The sequence below is a fragment of the Athene cunicularia genome (assembly GCF_003259725.1).
Source record: "Athene cunicularia isolate RWA chromosome 1 unlocalized genomic scaffold, athCun1 chr1_part2, whole genome shotgun sequence".
Classification (NCBI taxonomy): Eukaryota; Metazoa; Chordata; class Aves; order Strigiformes; family Strigidae; genus Athene; species Athene cunicularia.
In genome coordinates this window covers 39,520,579-39,539,198 of record NW_020799092.1, presented here as the reverse complement: position 1 = coordinate 39,539,198, position 18,620 = coordinate 39,520,579, and the positions used below count along the sequence as shown (strand labels likewise).

Here is an 18,620-nt window from a genome sequence, read left to right as displayed (position 1 = left end):
CAAAGCCGAGCCCTTTTTTTTTTTTTTTTTTCTCCAGCAAATAAAACGAAGGGAGAAGACCACACTGGAAGATGAATTGTGCTGTCTTGGCTAAGTACTGCTAAGCTTTAACAGGTTTGCAGAACAGACATGTAAAACCCAGGTAAGGTGGGTGAAATAATTAAGAGTTGGAATGTGGGGCTTTTGTCCCAGCTGTAATTATCCCTGGGCTAGATCAGAAACATTAGACATCCAACAGGTGATGTTTTCAGAGAAAAAAATGAACAGTTCCTCCTTTCTCTAAAGGCTACATACTTTTCCTATCTAATCAGTAATACAAAATGGGGAGGTGCTGACACAAGCAAGAATAGCTGATGACTTCATCAGTGTGGCAGCAGCTTTCCCTTTAAAGTGTGAGCAATTCATTGGTGATTTGGGAAAGCTTTGGTTTGTTTCGGTTTGAATTCTGTCTTCTATGCAGGAACCTGCAGTCACCTTCAGGACTGTTCTAGTCTTACTTTAAATCTGTGCAGAGGCAGAGCACAATACTCTTAACAAATGCCAACCGCTGCTCTTGCAATCAAAACAGATGTAAAGCAAATGGGTCCAGTCACGAGCAATTTTTACCCCTACTAGTGGCTTTGACCTAAGAACTCGAGGAAGCTGAATCACCATAGCAAAATGTTAACATTGTATGCATGACCAAGAGCAGCAAGGACTTCTGAAAAGCTTAAGCAAATCGTTTCTTCTGTCCCCCAACAGAGAGTAGCTATTCCTGCATGGGGAACTGTAATTTCACACAGGTGACCAGCAGAGCTGCCACAAAAGTATTCCAAGATTTAAAGTAGGTGGGAAAGTAACCCTCTACAAGGCAGTTACAACTGTTTCTCCACCCTCTTTAAAAACAGGCTTCACAAAAAATTCTGTAATGTGCATGAGGCTGTGGGGTTTTTCTTTGTTAAACTGTACGTTCTGTCATGAATTTGTGAGGTGTTTTGCTGTGACAGTCCTTCAGATTGTAGTTGGAAATTAATCTATAAAATTTTCTAACTTCCCAGTTGCACATTTAAAGTGTCAAAATTATTTACTGCCCACACTGCATCATGTCAAGTTAGAGAAGCTGGAGCTACCATGAAAAGGGGAAAAGTTACACTGAAAGTCACTAGAAATGTGGCTGCTGACACCTTCCATACTGGACAGGCTTGAGGCCAAAGCTGCCAAGAGCCCTCGGCACCCCTCACCCCACGGAGGGCCTGGGCTGCCAAAAGAGCACAAGCAACACAACAGAGACAAAAGGATGCATGTTCCTTTCCAGAGGAGCTGGTGTGCTACACAGGTGAGCAAAACCTCAAGATACCCATCCATAAGGAACTGCAAAGTGCCAGCTGTGAAGAGTCAAGCCACTTCCACGATCACCCAGATCAAGTACAAGTCAGTGTAATTATTATTTTCACAATCACTTCATTGAAAAATAAATTAATACTGGCTCTGAGCAGTATTACAAGCCAGCGGCAAAGCACAATTCATACTGTTGGTAGCTTTGGCCAGTATTTCTGTTCAGGAGTTTGGATGTTATGGCACTCTGAACTCTGACTTCAGACCAGTTTTGTTCTGATGTGTCTGTCCCCTGCCTTTCTCCATGTGAACTGTTATTTTTCTGACATGGTGTTGCCTTTCCATGTCTGGCATCGTGGCATACTTCCTCCTTACCACCTGCTCTTCTTTGTGTAGATTTCCTGTCTACTGTCACATGGATGTTTTTGGCATTAAGTGCTGCCCTCACTCTTGATTAGAAACCTCATGGTTAGGTCAGCTAGCAAGAGTAGGAGCCATCTTGTATGGAGCCCATTTCTGTATGGTAAAGGAAATAATTAAAATTTCTTCCTTGATGCACATGTCCTAAATCAGGTATCTGAATTCAGGTACTCAAAAGCATCCCTTTTTCCTCTTCAATGTCACGTGAATAGTTACCCTTTCTAAAAAAAGAAACAAGAGGACTCTTGTTCTATGACAACATATTTGCTCTTAAAAGACCACCAAATGGACAGTAGCCAGGAATATTGAACAGGTAAGATTAATACTCGTTGGTTTAATGTTCATCTGAGCACAAAGATATTTCTAAAGGAGAGAAACACCAAGACTCATGTTTTGTACTTGGTGCTTAGCAAACAAATGCACCAACCTACACAATGTGAATTATAATTGCTCCTTTTGGAATCTGGCAAGGAAATAGCGAAAGTCTGAAAGTGGTATGTAGTAGGAACTAGGGAGGTCCATAGGGAATTGTTTACCATGGAGATGAGGTGGGAAAAAAATTAAGTTCCAGCTTCTGAGGCTTTTCTTCCAGGTAACTGCTACTATCTGAAGCCCTTAAGGTCAGGCAGTCCTTACACACCATGCTGCCTCCACCCTTCCTGCACTCTGCTGCCTGGGCTGCTCTCCCACCTGCAGTCACTCCTCTTTCCCTGGTTACAGCTTCCTTCATGGCTGGGGCTGCTTCTGGGCATGACCATTGCCTCTAAGCTCTCCAGCACCAGCTACTTTCATGCCTCAGTGTGTATTGGATGTTAATTCTGGGACATAAAGATCCCTTTCCACACTGTGGCAAGTCTAAGTTGCTCTTTGAATTAGTTGCTTAAGCCATTAGTTGCTTAAGGAAGCTTGCCAGAGTCAGCAACCAGCCATAATATATTTCTTATACGCAGACTCCTAAATAATAAAATAGTCCCCCCCTACCCATTTTCTCTGGGTTAGCTGGATTTTCTGGGGATGTGTTTGATCTGCAACGTGATTAGTACGGTAAGACGGTGACACAAGTTTAGCAACTGCTTTCTGAGATTCAGTATCACATAAAAAATGGTTCTCAGATTCTGCACACAGACAGGTTTATGTAAAATATATAAACATTTGTCCAAGTTGTTACAGATTGCATAAATATGGCATTTTTTTACTGTTGCATTTACAGATGTGCGTGTACAATGATGTGCAAATAATCACAATTTGATTACAATCTATGAAAGGTATTTGAAACTTGCAACCAAGTAACGCAATGAATGAAAAATGCCCACCAAAGAATTTAAATAACAAACTTATAACATGGTTTAAAATTCATAACAAATTTCAATGTCTTCTCAGTAAAACTTTCACACATTTAAAATAGTTTGTATTCATTTTATTTGTATATGTCAAAATACATTTTTTTTTTCCAAAATAGTGGGTTTTGCAACTAGTTTCATGCAGATACAAGGTCTGCTCAGTACTACCAATAAAATCAATATAGCACAGTAGCCATTCATTTTTTTAGATATAAAGAATAAATAACCTAAATATAAAACACTAAAATATTAGAAACACGTATTTAATCATTCACAGGCACCCAAACTTTACCAAATATAATCCAGAATATGCCTAACTGTCTTGTAACAGAACTCAGTATGTTGCACCCATTCAATTCTTTATTTTATGTTAGCCTAAGTCAATGGAAGTCCTTATGGTTCAGACCCACCTCTCATACAGATCAATTACAATAAGATATCTCAAACTATCTGTGTACCTTTAAAATCAAGAATCCTGAGCTTGGTAGTAAGAGCATAACCTTACATCTTCAAAAAACCAATCAACAGAGAGAGGACATCATGTCTTCCTTACCAAAACATATCCCACCCCCATAAAACTAATCCCCACCCCCCAAGTAGGCAGTAGAACACAATGACCTTTTTAAATGAAGGGGTACAAATTCACATTTAATATAGTATACAATATAATCAATAATACAATAGCTACTACAAGCTTTACAATGTACAATTTGTTTTAATGGCTGATCTGTTCAGTGGTTTTAGGCAATAAACTATGTGCCAATAGGATGTCGTATTTTGAATGGTTTAGTGAAAATATAAAAGCTGTTTCTAACAAAAGCGATCTTCACTTAAGTACTTTTTTTGTTTTTAAAGGCCACTGAAATGTATAAAATGGTCTGACATGATGGTGTTATCAAATTGGATGCCTTCTCACATGGCAACAACAGTGCATATAAACATTAATGTGAGTGTAATGGGTTATATTTTTCAAATGATTTAGTACATTACTTTGGCTAGCACAACAGTTTTGGACAGCACTCAGATAAATACAGGTATGTGAAATGTAGTGAAGCAGTTATATTTATGCAATTTTTTATTATGGTGAACACTATCAAATGAAAAAAAAAAATGGGAGGAAAAGAGAATAAAGTATTTTATATAGTTTAGAACTTTTGTAAAGATAGGGCTCCATACAATGTACAATGTCTAAATTCTTTATACCATAAAAATTAATGAACTTTGTTAAACACACTATTCTGGAATAGCCTAATTTGCATTAACAGACATTTGCAATAGGGAAATATATTCAAGCATGCCACGTGGTGGTCTGAAAAATCAAACCGGTACACATTTATATATACAGCATCACTCAGTACCTGCTCAAATGAATGTGACGATTACAGGATCTAACATCTTTCACTACAAACTTCTTTTTTTTTTTTTTTTTAAAGTGACCAATAAAGGCAGAAAACAGGACTCTTAAAATATTCTAGTTTCAACTGACTTTTAAAGCATTTTGTATAGGAAATAAATGCATATTGCACAAACAGTGAAAGCAAATGTTCCACCAAACATCTCTGTTCCAGGTGGTTGGACAATACAACTCTAGGTAGCTACACAAATATGTAATTTAAAAGGGTGTGTGGTGTCTGCAAATGGTAAAGCTGTGAAAACACTGTACAAGCAAATCTGGTACATGAATAATTAGAATGGAAAAAAGAAATCCAAACTTAAGATTTAAGGAAAAACTGAGTATAGAAAAAACCTGGGAACTGTGGCACAACAAAAACATTATTGAGTAACTGTCTTCTGTGAGAGCTGAAAGCTTTTGTTGATGTAAAAGTGTTTATGTACAACTAAGGCTTACTGGTTAAATATCTGAGGCGTATCTGGCCTTGAACACTTTCCTTATTATGCTGTAGCTGTAAACAAGATTTCTCAGTCATTTTATCTTCTCAGCAGCTGCATTTTAACAGAAACAATGATCTTGATACAAAAAAACACAGGTAAGAGGGCGTTTGGCAGGATATCTGAAAATTACAGTCTCCAAGGGATCTTCCCACACTTCCAGTGACTGCCATACTATGGTCCACTGGAGTTACTAGTGATGTGCAATACCATTACTTGCTGCTGCAGTAAACCCTTTATTTGGAAAGTTTGCTTATAACTCTGATCAAGGCCCCATTTTCATCTTTTAGCCTCTGGTTGTCTGCCTTCAGGTCTGGTAGCATCTATGAAAAATGAAACATGATGGTTATTTGCTATTATACCCCAAGTAAAAGCAGCAAGACTAGACAAGCACTGAGATAAAAATCTTTATTCAGCTTAAGCATCTTGGCAGTTCTCCCCCTCCACGTCAGCAGTTCAGAAAAATCTCACCTTCTAGCATGATACTGTTAAGAGTTATAGATTAGTTTTCATTTGCTTGGACTAGGTGCACTAAAGCTTGGTGGTGCAGATGACAAGCCTCTAACAAAAGCATTTATAGTAGTGTGAGGAAAATAATGAAATGCTTCAAATCTCAGTGCAAAAGAAAAAAAATGCTAATTACCAACAATTTAAAGAGCTTGTCTATACTGCACTTGCACATTTTCAAGAAAACATGCTGTGGCTAAGCATATCTACCACTGTGCTCTTGGATGACTTAATCCTGATCAGATAGTGTGGTTCAGTTTGTTAGCTCATAGCATTAATCTTCCAACCACTTCCAAACCCGTGTTGAAGCACACATCCTATAATTTGAGATCATATCGCTGAACAGCATAGTTCACACAAGATCAGATCATTGAAAGAGATCACTGAAACACCAGGCTGCATACTCAGGCATTCAAGTTAGGAGATGGCAAGTTAAGGTTGCCACAGGAGACGGGTGACACACCACAAAAGCTGGAAGGCAGAAGCCAAGTGAGGTGAGAGTTGGACAGGATCAGACATGAAAGGAGGACAAGTCAGTACACAGAGGTTTGTACTAGAAGAATTTAACTTGCCAGAGAAACCAGAAGTAACTCAGCAGTTCCCTGTATCTACAGTCACACACTGATGACAAACCACCTATAATACTCATGGCTAAATTACATGTATGGTTTCTAGCAGGAGGTTTACACAGGAGTTAACAGCCTATTCCTGTACAGCAGTTACTCAGTAACCTCAAGTGCAAGTGCATGCAAGAGGTCTAAGTCCAGCTAGTGACCTATGTTAACAACTGCTACATAATTTTTCAGGATGAAATTTGCTTGCCACTTTGCTTGCCAGAAAATTTTCTTGAATGAAAGCAAAACTATACTTCCAATTCCATTATATTCAGAACATTATTATGGAAAAGAAAGAACTGAGAAGATTAAAAATGCAGGGTTAATGAACTGTGCATTACATTAAAGGCTTCATTTACACATCTCCTCTAAAGGATTCCAGTCCACACTCAGTTCACCAAACAGCAGACCCTCTCACAGAGTGAAACAATGGATGCCCGAGGTTATAGGATCTCTAGTTTATCTACTCACAAATACCAGAGTATGTGAAAGGAAGATGACAATAGTTTTAAAGAGGAAAAAAGGTGGTCCCTACAATTAGAGTAAATAAAAATCATTCTGCTAGCCTGGATTCCAGCTCTGCTCCATGGTGGAACTTAGGGCAAGCCACCTACACTGAGCTCTTCACAGAGTCAGAGGGAAGCTTCCATGATAGTCAAGTGAGAGCTGTGCTCTCAACAGAAAGCATTATAAAATGCTGATTACTTTCAAAAATCACATCAAGGTGTTTGGGCAACACTAGTAATCATTTGGCAATTTTCAAGTATTATCTGTGTTAAGTTCTCTAAGCTGTAAAAAACAACTACTGTTTTCTGAGAAACACATGCTAGGGGTTATATCCAGATAACAGGCACATGTACCATGCATTTGTGCATGCACCTGTAATACTAGGATAAATTTGGCGTTGTTCTATGACCTGTATCTGCAAACAATGAAACAGCCATTTGTTCAGACAGAGCAACTAAAACCTCTCCTTCCTCCTTCTCATTCTGTTATGGACTTCATAACAAAAATCCCGGGTGAAACCAGAACAGCCTTCATCTAGCCATGCACAAGGAAGCAAAGCAGTCTGGTTTTGTTCTTTTTAAGTGGGTACCTCAACAAGTGTTGCGTATGCTTTCCAATTAAACCTCAGAGTTAACTCCAGGAATGTCACAGTCCTCATTCAACTTACTGACTAGGGAGCTGCAGCCCATAATGCTTCATTACATACAGGGAGACCCAGAACAGTATATTTTCTGAAGAAATATTTTAACAAAAAAGCTGCTATTCAAGTTCAGAGCTTTAACATAATTCAGTACCATTATATGTCTGCAAATCTCTGTAGATAAGATTTTAATCCTGATTAAACTAATAGGTAGAATAGGTATTAAGAAAATATTTTTTCTTTTGTTGTGAGTCTGCTAAAGAAAAGGGGAGGACTAGTAGGAAACAAAAGCAGTTATGAATAACAGGAGATTGATCACGAAGGATAAGCTCAAGTAACCTAGATTACTTACGCTTCTCGTCTATACTAATCCCTACATACTTTAAACCTAACCAAAGACATTTATACAATTGTCTTGGAGCAGTACATTCCTATCGTACTCAAACTTCTCATGAGGTGACACCACACACCTTTAATGTGCAGAGGCAGGGAAAAAAAGCTTTGCAGTAAATTCAGTAAAATTACAGGTACATACTGTACTTAACACTTTGAATTCCAATTTGCTTCCCACTAAAAGAGCAAAGTATCTTCCTGTGATGAGATTCTTGAATAAGACTGCAAATGCCTACCTGTATTATATACCTAGCTAGTAACTTTACAGTGCTGTTGTTGATCTCCTAACAAATGTGGAGCCAACTCAGATCGGTACAGTAGTAATAATGTCTGTTTTTGCTGGAGGATTTAACAGTTTTTACATACAAAAAAGCTCTGTAAATTAAGATTACAAAAAGCTCATGAACTGTTAAGGTACCTGTTCAGATTAATCAGGCACACTGCTGTGGTTAAACTACCATCATTATGTCAAGCCTCCCTGTGTGTTTTCATTGCTCTTCTTTTGCTAGCCAGGGTCCTCAAGCTCAATGATCTCCTATTGAAAACTCCCCCCTACAAAAAGGAATACTGAATAGTTTTCTGTGGGTTAACACTCTGAACTGGCTTACCATGGTTCTTTAAAGGAATGCCAGTGCTAGCAAAAAAGATGGTATGGACATGTGGCTGTGGACAGCAGTCATTAGATTAGCTCAACTGTGCTGAAAAACCACACTGTTAGCTGAAGCTGATGTAAGACAGGCTGCCCTAGAGGGACAGCTCTCCCTCCTCACGCAGTAGTATGCTCCTGCTGCTTTATGCCTGTTAGTTTGGCGATTCAATAATGCTGGGGTGAGATGGATCAAGTAATATAATGAATAAAGAGATTTGTTTTCAGCCAGGTCAGTGAGCTGACTTAACTCACTCAGCAAGGGTTAACAGAAGGGAACATTGAGGAATGCAGGCCTGGACCAGGAACAACCTTTCTATCCACATCCTATTGTTAGATCAACTCTAGGAAGACAATTCTCTTTATTTCATGCCTCTTAGTGGGGAAAACCTGAGACTGGACTCTGAGCAGAATGAAAAAATGTACACTTGTTGCCTTGCTTCTATGTGGGAAGGGGGGTAGGCAAGGGGAAGCAGTTCAGCAAGAGTCACTGTGCAGAAGGAAAAATATTTTTTTTCACCTGTACATCTTAAAAGCTCACTGAAACCTCCACTCTATTCAGCTGTTATATAGGAGGAAGAAGAAAGGCATACAGATTTGGTGTGGAATGAAACCACCACATTTTGTTCCTCATAGAAATTTTGAATCTTCAGTGTGTTTCTGAAACAGCCCTGCAATAACACTAAGGACAACAAGCTGGTATTTTTTTCCAAGATGAAACTCAGAACAGTTCATACCTTTAACAGAAGGGAGCTGAAACAGATGACCTAGTAATTATGAACCAATCTGACACACTAGGCAGGGTTATTTTGTGTCTGTGTTTGTACAGTCCATGCATTATAGGATTCTGGTCCATAACTACATATATAGCAATAAAAAAATCAATAATCTTAATTCAGTGCTAAAATTGTGTATTTTAACTTGTTTAGATAAAGATAAGGATTGGCCAGAAGCACATGGGAAGTTGACATGTGAAAATATTTATCATCTGAAATTCCAATACATTTATGAAAGAAAAGACTTTGGTCCCCTCCAAACACTAAAACACACAAATATAAGAAATAAAGTTGCTAATGCAACTGTTCAGGAATGCACAGTACTGAAACCAGTTCTCAAACATTCTTTAGTTGAGACTAGATTTGTATCAACTCTATGCACTTGAATTATACTGCAGTAAGAAAGCTCAGTTCTTAATTTCAATTTCTTAGAAAACTAGACGCAAATCTATCTACTTGAGCATTTACTCAAACATCAAAACAAGGAACTGACTTCAGTGTATCCTAGTGCTAACTCAAATCCTTTCAACTGTTGCTAAGGTTTTAACATGTCAAAGGTCTCCTGGACTATTGCCAATTCACATAAGCTTCAGTGCTAGTAAGGACAATACCACACCATACCAACACATCTGCCATACCTGTAGTTGGTACACAAGAAACATGCTTTAGCCACACTTCCATAACCGAGCAGCAGTAAGTCAGTTTCTGACACACAAGTGTTAACAGTAAAATTCCACCCAAGCACAAACGGAATGTCAACACCTGCCTCGCTACACAAAGGAGAAGGAAGAAATTACAAGTCCACAGAGCGCAGTTGCCTACAGGACCCTGAGAGCTTGGCAACCACTCGGGTCAAGGCCCTATTCTCAGTCACCAGTCGCTCATTTATGTGTCTCAAAGATTGAATCTGCTTTATTTGTTGCAGGTTCTGCAGGAATCAAAGAAATAGGAGTGAAAATGAGGAAAAAAAGCCATGTACATTATGTTTAAAAGAACTAGAGATGAGCAGAATTGAAAGAAAACTTAGAAGAGACAGTCCTGTTTAAAGTTAGATAAGCTGCCATGAAAGGAAAATATCAAACAAGTGGCACATTCTTGGAAAGCAATCTCAGAACCAGCAGTGATTAGTCACAGCTTTCCAAAACAGTTCAGGATACATTAACAATGAGAGCTATTCCTGGAATTCTTTACTTAACATCCTAATTGCACAAACTAAATCTCCTATTCAAAAGTCTGTAAATAATGACACACTTATACTTTTACAAGGTGGTGCAACAAATGACAGGAAGAGTATTTAATCTTTAATTCAGAACTTTTACATATTGCTTATTGAAAGTAAGCTTTTGAAAAAAGGCAATATATTTGCATTCTCTATTTTTCTCAGAAGCCCAGCCTTCCCTAACAGGAATTCACAGGTTGATGATAGAAGCTCACATCCTGTCTTCCGCTATTAGACACAATTATTTTCCTCTACTATAGTTTGCTTTCTACATATTTCACTTCTAAAGACCCCTCAAGGAACCACAGACATTGTGTCCGCCCTTACAGCAAACTATCTTGGGCTGAATCCAAGGGAGCTAGAAGCATTGTGTTTGCCTTCTGCCTAAATCTGCCTGTCAGCTTCAATTATTTCAACAAAACTTCATGCATGTATTTTAATGAAAAGTATTTGGAAATTAATGCCATTTCCAAGCACCAGAGGGAGCTCAAAAATGAGCTTGAAAGCAAACTTTTTATTAATTGATGACAAGAATCAAATGTCAAAACAGCGGTACCTCTTTAAAATTTTGGAGTGCAAAAATGTTTTCCATTTCATCATGTTCCACTACTTTTCTAGTCAAATTTTCATATCCAAGGACATAATATGAAATAAACTTGCCACATTTCTCACCCCTCTTAATCGTATCAGAGGACTTAACACTGATAAACCAGAAAATAAGGAAAGTCATACTATGACTGGTTAAAAAAAAAGCCAGAAATGTACTAATAAAGTATTTTCTTTCTCAGATTCAGTTTACACATAGTTGAAAAACTTGGACATCAGTGCATGTGGTAAATGTTACTTTATCAATGTCTGAAATCTATCTACTTGTTTTTGGTAACTAAAACCTGACTATTATTCACTCTACATTTAAAAGCTCTTCTTTTGGTATTGGTAGCATGCTGTCTAAGACATAATTTAAAGAGCATGAGATAAAGGCTGAAGTAACATTTAATGCTTAATTATCTATGGAATTATATGCTAACATTATTTTTAAGTTAATAAAACACAGGGTATCATATCAAAATCATAGCAATTGGATCTTTACTAGATCAAGATATGTTTCACTCTATCCCTGAATGTTTCTTGTTAGCTAATATGTTATAGAAGTGTAAGTCTCAGTGATGCCTTAGAAGTCCTACATGTATGACTACTTATGCTGGCCTAACAGCTTCACTACAAGCTATATGACATGTATGATTCTTGAAACGCAGCTATAACTTAGTTATTTTCTAATCAAAGTATAGAGCCAATAATTCTGCCAGACTACATGTTGCACTGCCATAGTCATATACTTTGTTATTAATAGTTTAACATGTAATAGTTTACTTACTTTCAGTTCCTCTTCCATTTCAGATATCCTTCTTTCTAGAGCTCTTCTTTCCTAAATCAAAAGATATGTGTTAACACTGAACAATACATTTTTTTAAAAAAATTACGGCTTGTAAATACTGTGGTAACAGTGAAATACTTCAGGTTTCAAAAACCATACAACCAAAAGCACAGTGTGGACAGGAAACTTGTGATGGCAGTGATACACAGAAATTTTGTCAATATGAAATTTTAATATTTGAGGAGGAAGAGATATAGAAATTTACGTTTAAGTCCTATAAAATATACCCCTTCCTTTAGGCAAATTTAGACAGGTTGTAAGTACCATTTGTTTAGATTTATTTTTCATGAGCTAGGCTTCTGTAATAGCTTAATATACAAGAAATGCAGAAAATTATCAGAAACAAACAAGAATATTAAAAGAAACAAGCACAAAAGCATAAGCTTTCATAGACAAGCAAACGTAGCTGAAACATCTGTCTCAGCTCATTGGGATCTGTCCACACGATAAACTGCAACGTAGTCTAGATACACCCAAATTTACATTAAAGGAGTTCAGCTGAGTACCAAAGAAGTCTAGCTACGTAGACCACCTGCTTCTTGAGTAAATGTTTTCTGTATATTTTCTGCGTTTCTAGTATAGTCCTATTTCCCTTTTTTTTCCTTTTTTTCTTTTTTTTTTTTTCTTTCTTTTTACCAGAGAAGCAGGAGAAATTATCCTTTGTAGAGAACTTCAGTTTGTTTTGATTACACTGATTACAGTACCCAAGCTAGCTTATTGAAAGTTAGCTTAGGGTTCTCTATACTATGCTGCAGTCTGCAGTGCAGACACACTACCATATTTCTAAATGACATTACTTCATTTAAACCTAGTTTTCAACACATCTGACAGATGAATGGCTACTGCAATAGACTTCAGGGGTTTATAGCTTGATTGCTTGCTTTCCTGTGTCAGACAATGCAGTGTGTCTCATTTAAAAGCAGCTGCGATTATCAGTACTCTACATTCATATTTTTCCAGAGTGTGAAAGGCAAAAGCAACAGATTATTGCAAAGTGGACATATGCATCTGCATACAACAGTGTTACGCAAACAGCAAGCAGCATTGACTGAGGTGTGTAAAACTTTGGTTAGATCATACCGCCCAGTAGATACTGACTCTTGCCGGCCACCTTTCAGATATAAATCATTTGAATTTAGTTTAATCATAGTGCAGTTATACCCCAACATTTTTGCAAACAACTTTAAAGGTTATCAAAGTAATACATTACTGCAGTTGTTAGTACTTAATGTACTTAACTACTTCAAGTGAAGACTTCTCCCATAATGATACTGGCTTGACAGTAATGGGCATAGTAAGTACCAGCAAGTTAACTGCAGTAAGCGACTAACAAAAAACCCACGCCATCTTACATTACTTAGAATCTTATCAGTTACCTACTAACTTTGTAGAATAACATGTATTATCAGTGTTCTTATAGTAAGCAATACTTGACAATTCCTGTGACTAACAAGACATGAATGATCAAATAAATCTCAACATTTCAGATGGTTAGAAATTGTTAGTCCTTTTGATGCATTTGTTTAACTAGCATGTTGAGTTTCTCTACGAATAACTACTAGCAATAAAAACCAATTAAATAAAATCCTGGTTTCATTAACTTTTATACTTCACATTATAGAAAAGAAACATTTAAATGCACTGGCCTAGATATAAGATTTTTTGTAAAAACATATTGTTCTGATTAGGTGAAGCGATGTTTCTCTTTTTCCTAAACTGCTTATTCTTTTATGAACTGGTTTGAGGAATGCCAACAAAATAACACACTGCAGTTTCACTGAGAAGATTTGCGAGTGTTATTTGATTAGTCCCTGGACTCAAAGAAAGGATTTGAAATTGTGCAGTCTAAAATTTTATTATATACTTCAACAACTCTATAAGGTACACCAAGGCACATTTGTAACCCTCAAAATGAAAAAAATACATGCTAGTCTCTGAGATTATAAAATACAACAGCTCATTTGCATTTATCAAAGCAACTAGGAACCACAGGCTTGGTGCAGTGAGATTTAGGTAAGGGAAAATAATACACAGGAGAAAAATGGACACAGAGTTTTAAAATTACTAGGAAGAAAAAACAGATGTATATACCTACATATATTTGTGTATCAAGTAACACAAAAAAATACACTTCTCCACAACCCAAATTCCCAGCTGATGAATTCTAAATTTGAGGGAAAACAGTTAAGGGTACCTAGAATTCTGAATTCTAATCCAGACTGAAACTTGACAGTTTGAGTTTTATTATCACATCAGATGAAATTCTGCAAAAGACTTTTAGCATACTTTTCAGAGTGACAGGTTGTTAATGAAACCCTAATTTTTCCCTATGTATTGCTAGGACCTTCATCTGTGATACAATCAAATACCCATGGCAATAGCCCCTTTCTGGTAAACGGTACTCAAATGAACAATATTGACAATGCATCACCAAATCACACCATGGAAACTCACTTCTGAAGACTGAGTTCAAATAAAATTAAAGGGCAGAATTTTCTACCTTTTACTACTGTGCAATTCTAGGTTTAATAAATGTTCATATCTTCCTTAATCATAAGGTATGTTTCAGCTTGAAAATGTCATAGTTCAAAGATACCTTCAGGTTTTTCTCTAGCAGCCTTTTATTTCTTCCAATTTATTCTCACCATTTTACTTTTCCCCTCCAGTTTTCTCTATGCAATTTATATAAACATTTTCAATTTCATATTTTATTTTAGTGAAGTCATATACTTGGGGAAGTGTACTTAGAAAAGCTCTACAATTTGTTTCTACTTTTAAAGTTTATTTTGTTATGTTACACACTAAAAAAGTGTCTTTAAAATTATTCTTAAATTCTGAATTTGGCAAGCTTGTTTCTAGAGATTAGCTATTGATGACTAGCAGCTGAGAATCCTGCTTGATTCACTTCCAAAGTGAAAGTAACTCCAGATTTTAACAAGGGAAATACAATCACAAGTAAATTCCTGTTTTAAATTCTTGTCTGAAAAGAAGCTTAAAATTGTAAAACACAAGGAGCATCTCCTAAATTTTACGTAAATCATGTTGCAGCCATACAGCATTATCACTATATGGTTTTATCTGCTAGCTTTAATACTAATACATTTAGGAAGAGTAACAATTCTGAAAGACATTTTGCTGTTGGATTAAATGTCTTTACAAAAAAAAATATAGCCAATTGTTTTAATGCAATGGCCTATTTTGAGAAAAAGCAAAGCAATAATTTAAAACTGAAATAATGTCTAGCTATGCAGTACTGACTGCTCTGCAGTATGGAACCTATATGGTAATGGATGCAGCTAAAACTATGAAATAATTAAATGTTTACTTGTGCGGCCACAATAGCAAGCAAGAAACCAATTAAAGCTGCTGCTGAAACTCTTCCACTGATGAAATCCCTGCCTATAGCAGGATGACAAAAAGTCAAGGAAAAATAGGTGCTAAAAGGCTGCTGCAATTATCTGGAGAGATGATTAAAATAAAGATAGTGCAATTTCAGGAAGCACACAAGAGTATTTCTGTGTCTCCATGTGCTCCTATAAAAATATACCGTGTTTGTTTAGACACCGACAGGTTTGTAGAACTAAAAATTGCTTCCTAAACCTCAAATTCTGGAAAGTAAACATAAAAGGCCAGTGAATGTGAAGTTTAGCAGGGATAAATAAAGGTATACCATATCACTTACTACTGTCAAAGTCCATTCAATTTTCTTCCCACTTAATGTGTCTAATGTGTCACTCAAGGATCAGGGGAGGAGAAAGGAACATGTGGCCAGGGTCACGAAGGAAGCCAGGACCACAACAAAACCAATGTAGTTTGCTTTACATTGCTATGGAACTAAACTTTTATAGGGATGGATTTTAAACTAGCATGAAACTACAGCCTAAAAATATAATGTGTCCAACTTCTGAAATAATTCCTGTAGTCCATCTCACATATTTATTACATGACTCCTTTCCCATTCAATCTAGGGGTGTCTCTGTCCCTGATGCCCCTCTTCCCACCCTGCTTATTTATTCCTCCCCCCGGCCCCAGTATCATATTCTCACTGGAAAAAGCTACAGTACAAGGAAAGAGACAGATTATGATTAATTTTATATCATTAGCGGGTTTAAGGTCTCATGTCTGTGAGGTAGAAACAGCTACTTCATTACCAACAATAGCTGGTAAAAGAACACACATGCCTGTGGAAAGCTCCAAGGAAATTAAAGTCTCTGAATCTTGGAAATGCATTAGAAGATGAGACGCTCTGAATCTGCTTAACATCTGGAGTGCCAACATTGTTTTGGATGAGATGGAACAAGTGGCAGATCCTTGGAGGGCAGTGGGGTTTAGAAAATGGTTACCGTGAACCAACAGACAACCTGAAGGCAATTCTTAAAAGTAATCCATCTCATATTCATTACCACTTTGAAACCTAAAATCCCCACATCTTCTAAAAAATGCAAGTTATAAGAAAGGCTTTTGTTCCCACTGAAATATATCCAAGCCAGGGGTTGCAAAACAAACTAAAACAAAGCCTGAATTGGAGTACTTAACAGATCTTTGGCAGAAACTCACCCTTTTCTCCATTTCCAAGAGTGATCTGTCAGCAAATCTTTCTTGTCTCTGAAACACAAAATTAATGAAGAGATTGATATTGTTCTTAAACATAAAACATAAAACTGAGGAAAAACAATTCAATTTGACATTTTAGTATTCTGTCTGAAGCAGGTTTTCAAAACCATTTTAAAGTATGTTTAAAGTATGTTCAGGGAAGTAAAACCGAAATCAAGAATAAAGAAGGACCTGGATTTATCACGCACTTCCTCTCTGACCATCCCTAAGCAATTTAATCACTACATAGCCTTTGGCAAATAGGAGTAATACAGTATTTCTATCTAAAAGCCTTACAAACAAATATCTTTTTAATGTACTTCACCGATTTATGAGGTAGACATGGAAGACACTTAAGTACAGGTACATTGTGGAAAATATGATCTGAGAATAAGAAACACTTCCTGCAGCAATTTAAGACAAATTTAATTTTGTGAATGTATTTGGTATTACTGCAACACTGTTATCTGACAACAGTTACCTGTAACTGGAGTGCACTATTTAGTCTTCAGTTCTAAGATAAAGCTATCTAACCAAGCCAGGAAGAACTGGGAGGCTAGGCCAATCCACCAGCAGGTTTATGAATTAATCAATCAATCCTAACTGACAGTTTTGCATATAAGCTTAACAGTGTAGAAAGTGTTTATCCCCACCCTGCAAAACGTTCCAGACATGCTAGCAAGAACCACTATTACTTAAATAGGCAGGAAGCGGACTCACATATTTTGTTCACAGCTAAGACCAGAATTCTGTGCTCTTTTTCTCTTCAGAAACAGAGAGGTACTCTTCTTCACCCCCATCTCCAGATAAGAAACGAAGCTGATGCCTAGTAAAGAGCAGCCCATAGCCTGGGCTGCTTCTAGTTTGCTATCTACTTTGTCAGTTAAGTACTTTTTTTTTGTTGTTTTATACAAACCTGAGTAGTCTTCTCCAACTGTAGCTTAAGATCTGTAAGTTCCATGTTGGTATCATGTAACTGTGCTTTCAGTTTTTCATTTTCAGCTAGAATCTGTTCATAAAGCTAAGAGAAAATATTCATTTAAAAAAACACCGAATAATAAGAGATTAGCTGAAAAAATTAAAAAGCACGATTGAGCTGCATGTAAAATGAACAAATACATTAAGTCTAAGAAGTAAAAATAAGTTATATGTTTTAAAGATGTTGAGAATTAGCAAGCACTTTAAAGAACTGTTAGCAAATATTTCTAGAAACAACTTTGCATAGAGAGCACATAACTTACCTTACACGTATTAAAAAAATACTTGCCATTTTTTTATTCAGACTTCACAGATTAGACACCACAGTGAACTTTTCAACAAACTCCTCCTCTATTTTAAAGCAAGATCTAAACAAATTTTTACATTATACATATGTAAGCTAGCAAACATCTAAAATAAAAGGCTTCACATAGGTGTACAGCAGTTTTACCAATACAATCAACCAAAAAATAATACAATAGTATTTGTCAACAAATGGATCTTGGCTCCCCTGGATTTATCCCTTGCCTTGAAGAGAGAAGTGCAGAAGCCAGAAGTTGTTTTGTAATGTGCATTTTCTCCTCCACTCAGCTGAGTTGCTTTAAGCATCATTTTTGATGCAATGTGAGATTATTTCCATACAACTTATGAAAAACGGTAGTAAAGTTCTATTTTGTCACTAAAAATACTGGATCAAATACCTTCTTAAAATCAGTGCTATCTTCCTTTTCTAGTCTACTGCAGTACGGTTTTCGATCTTCAAGGTAACTCTGTGACCCGGATCGTCCCTGTGCTGAATCGTAACGATCACCTGAAGACATGCTGAGGGATCCTGTATCATATCTGTAAAAGAAAATTATTTTCTTTGCCTTTGCGTTCAAACTGAGACCACTCACTGTATCAAATGTTGTGAGTTTGCCATTACCCAACTGAAAACACCAAAATGTAATTATGTATTTTAGTTAAGCCACTGTTTTCTAATTTGATGCAAATTTAATTTTTACACTCCCCCAATACTTCAAGATTCTGTGCGAAAATGTTTTCAAATTGCTCAGTCTGCCAAGTAAGTGCCTGCCTTGTAGGCAGAGAAATCTTTAAAGTTAATTAAAATATTTAATTCAAACAAATATTTACATGTCTTAAAGGACTTTGTATTAGCTTAGATAATTTAATTTTTCATTTATAAAGAAGACCTATTTTTAAAAAATGTATTACTTTAATTGAAGGGTTTTAAGAAAGTAATCTCTAAAATATCAGCCTAGATGAATTTTCCAGGTTTTATTAGAGAAACCAAGGAGACTTCAAAACTATTTGTTGTGAATTCTAGTATTTCAACAGCAGCAGTTTA

At 36.6% G+C, this 18,620-nt stretch overlaps 1 protein-coding gene across 3 annotated transcripts in view; it reads right to left on the bottom strand.

Moving 5' to 3' along the window:
- Positions 1-3,136: 3,136 nt before the first annotated feature.
- Positions 3,137-18,620, bottom strand: part of PPP1R12A (protein phosphatase 1 regulatory subunit 12A) — a 73,985-nt gene continuing 58,501 nt past the window's right edge. For 2 of the 3 annotated variants that reach the window (XM_026863583.1, XM_026863590.1), the window contains 5 exons: positions 17,974-18,115; positions 17,211-17,315; positions 16,259-16,306; positions 11,642-11,692; positions 3,137-5,287 (listed from right to left, as the gene is read on the bottom strand). In XM_026863583.1, coding sequence (XP_026719384.1) covers positions 5,201-5,287; positions 11,642-11,692; positions 16,259-16,306; positions 17,211-17,315; positions 17,974-18,115 — 433 coding nt within the window. In that variant the 3' untranslated portion in view covers positions 3,137-5,200. Of the gene's footprint in view, positions 5,288-9,421; positions 9,976-11,641; positions 11,693-16,258; positions 16,307-17,210; positions 17,316-17,973; positions 18,116-18,620 lie in introns of those variants that run through there. The other variant, XM_026863597.1, reaches the window with a different exon arrangement.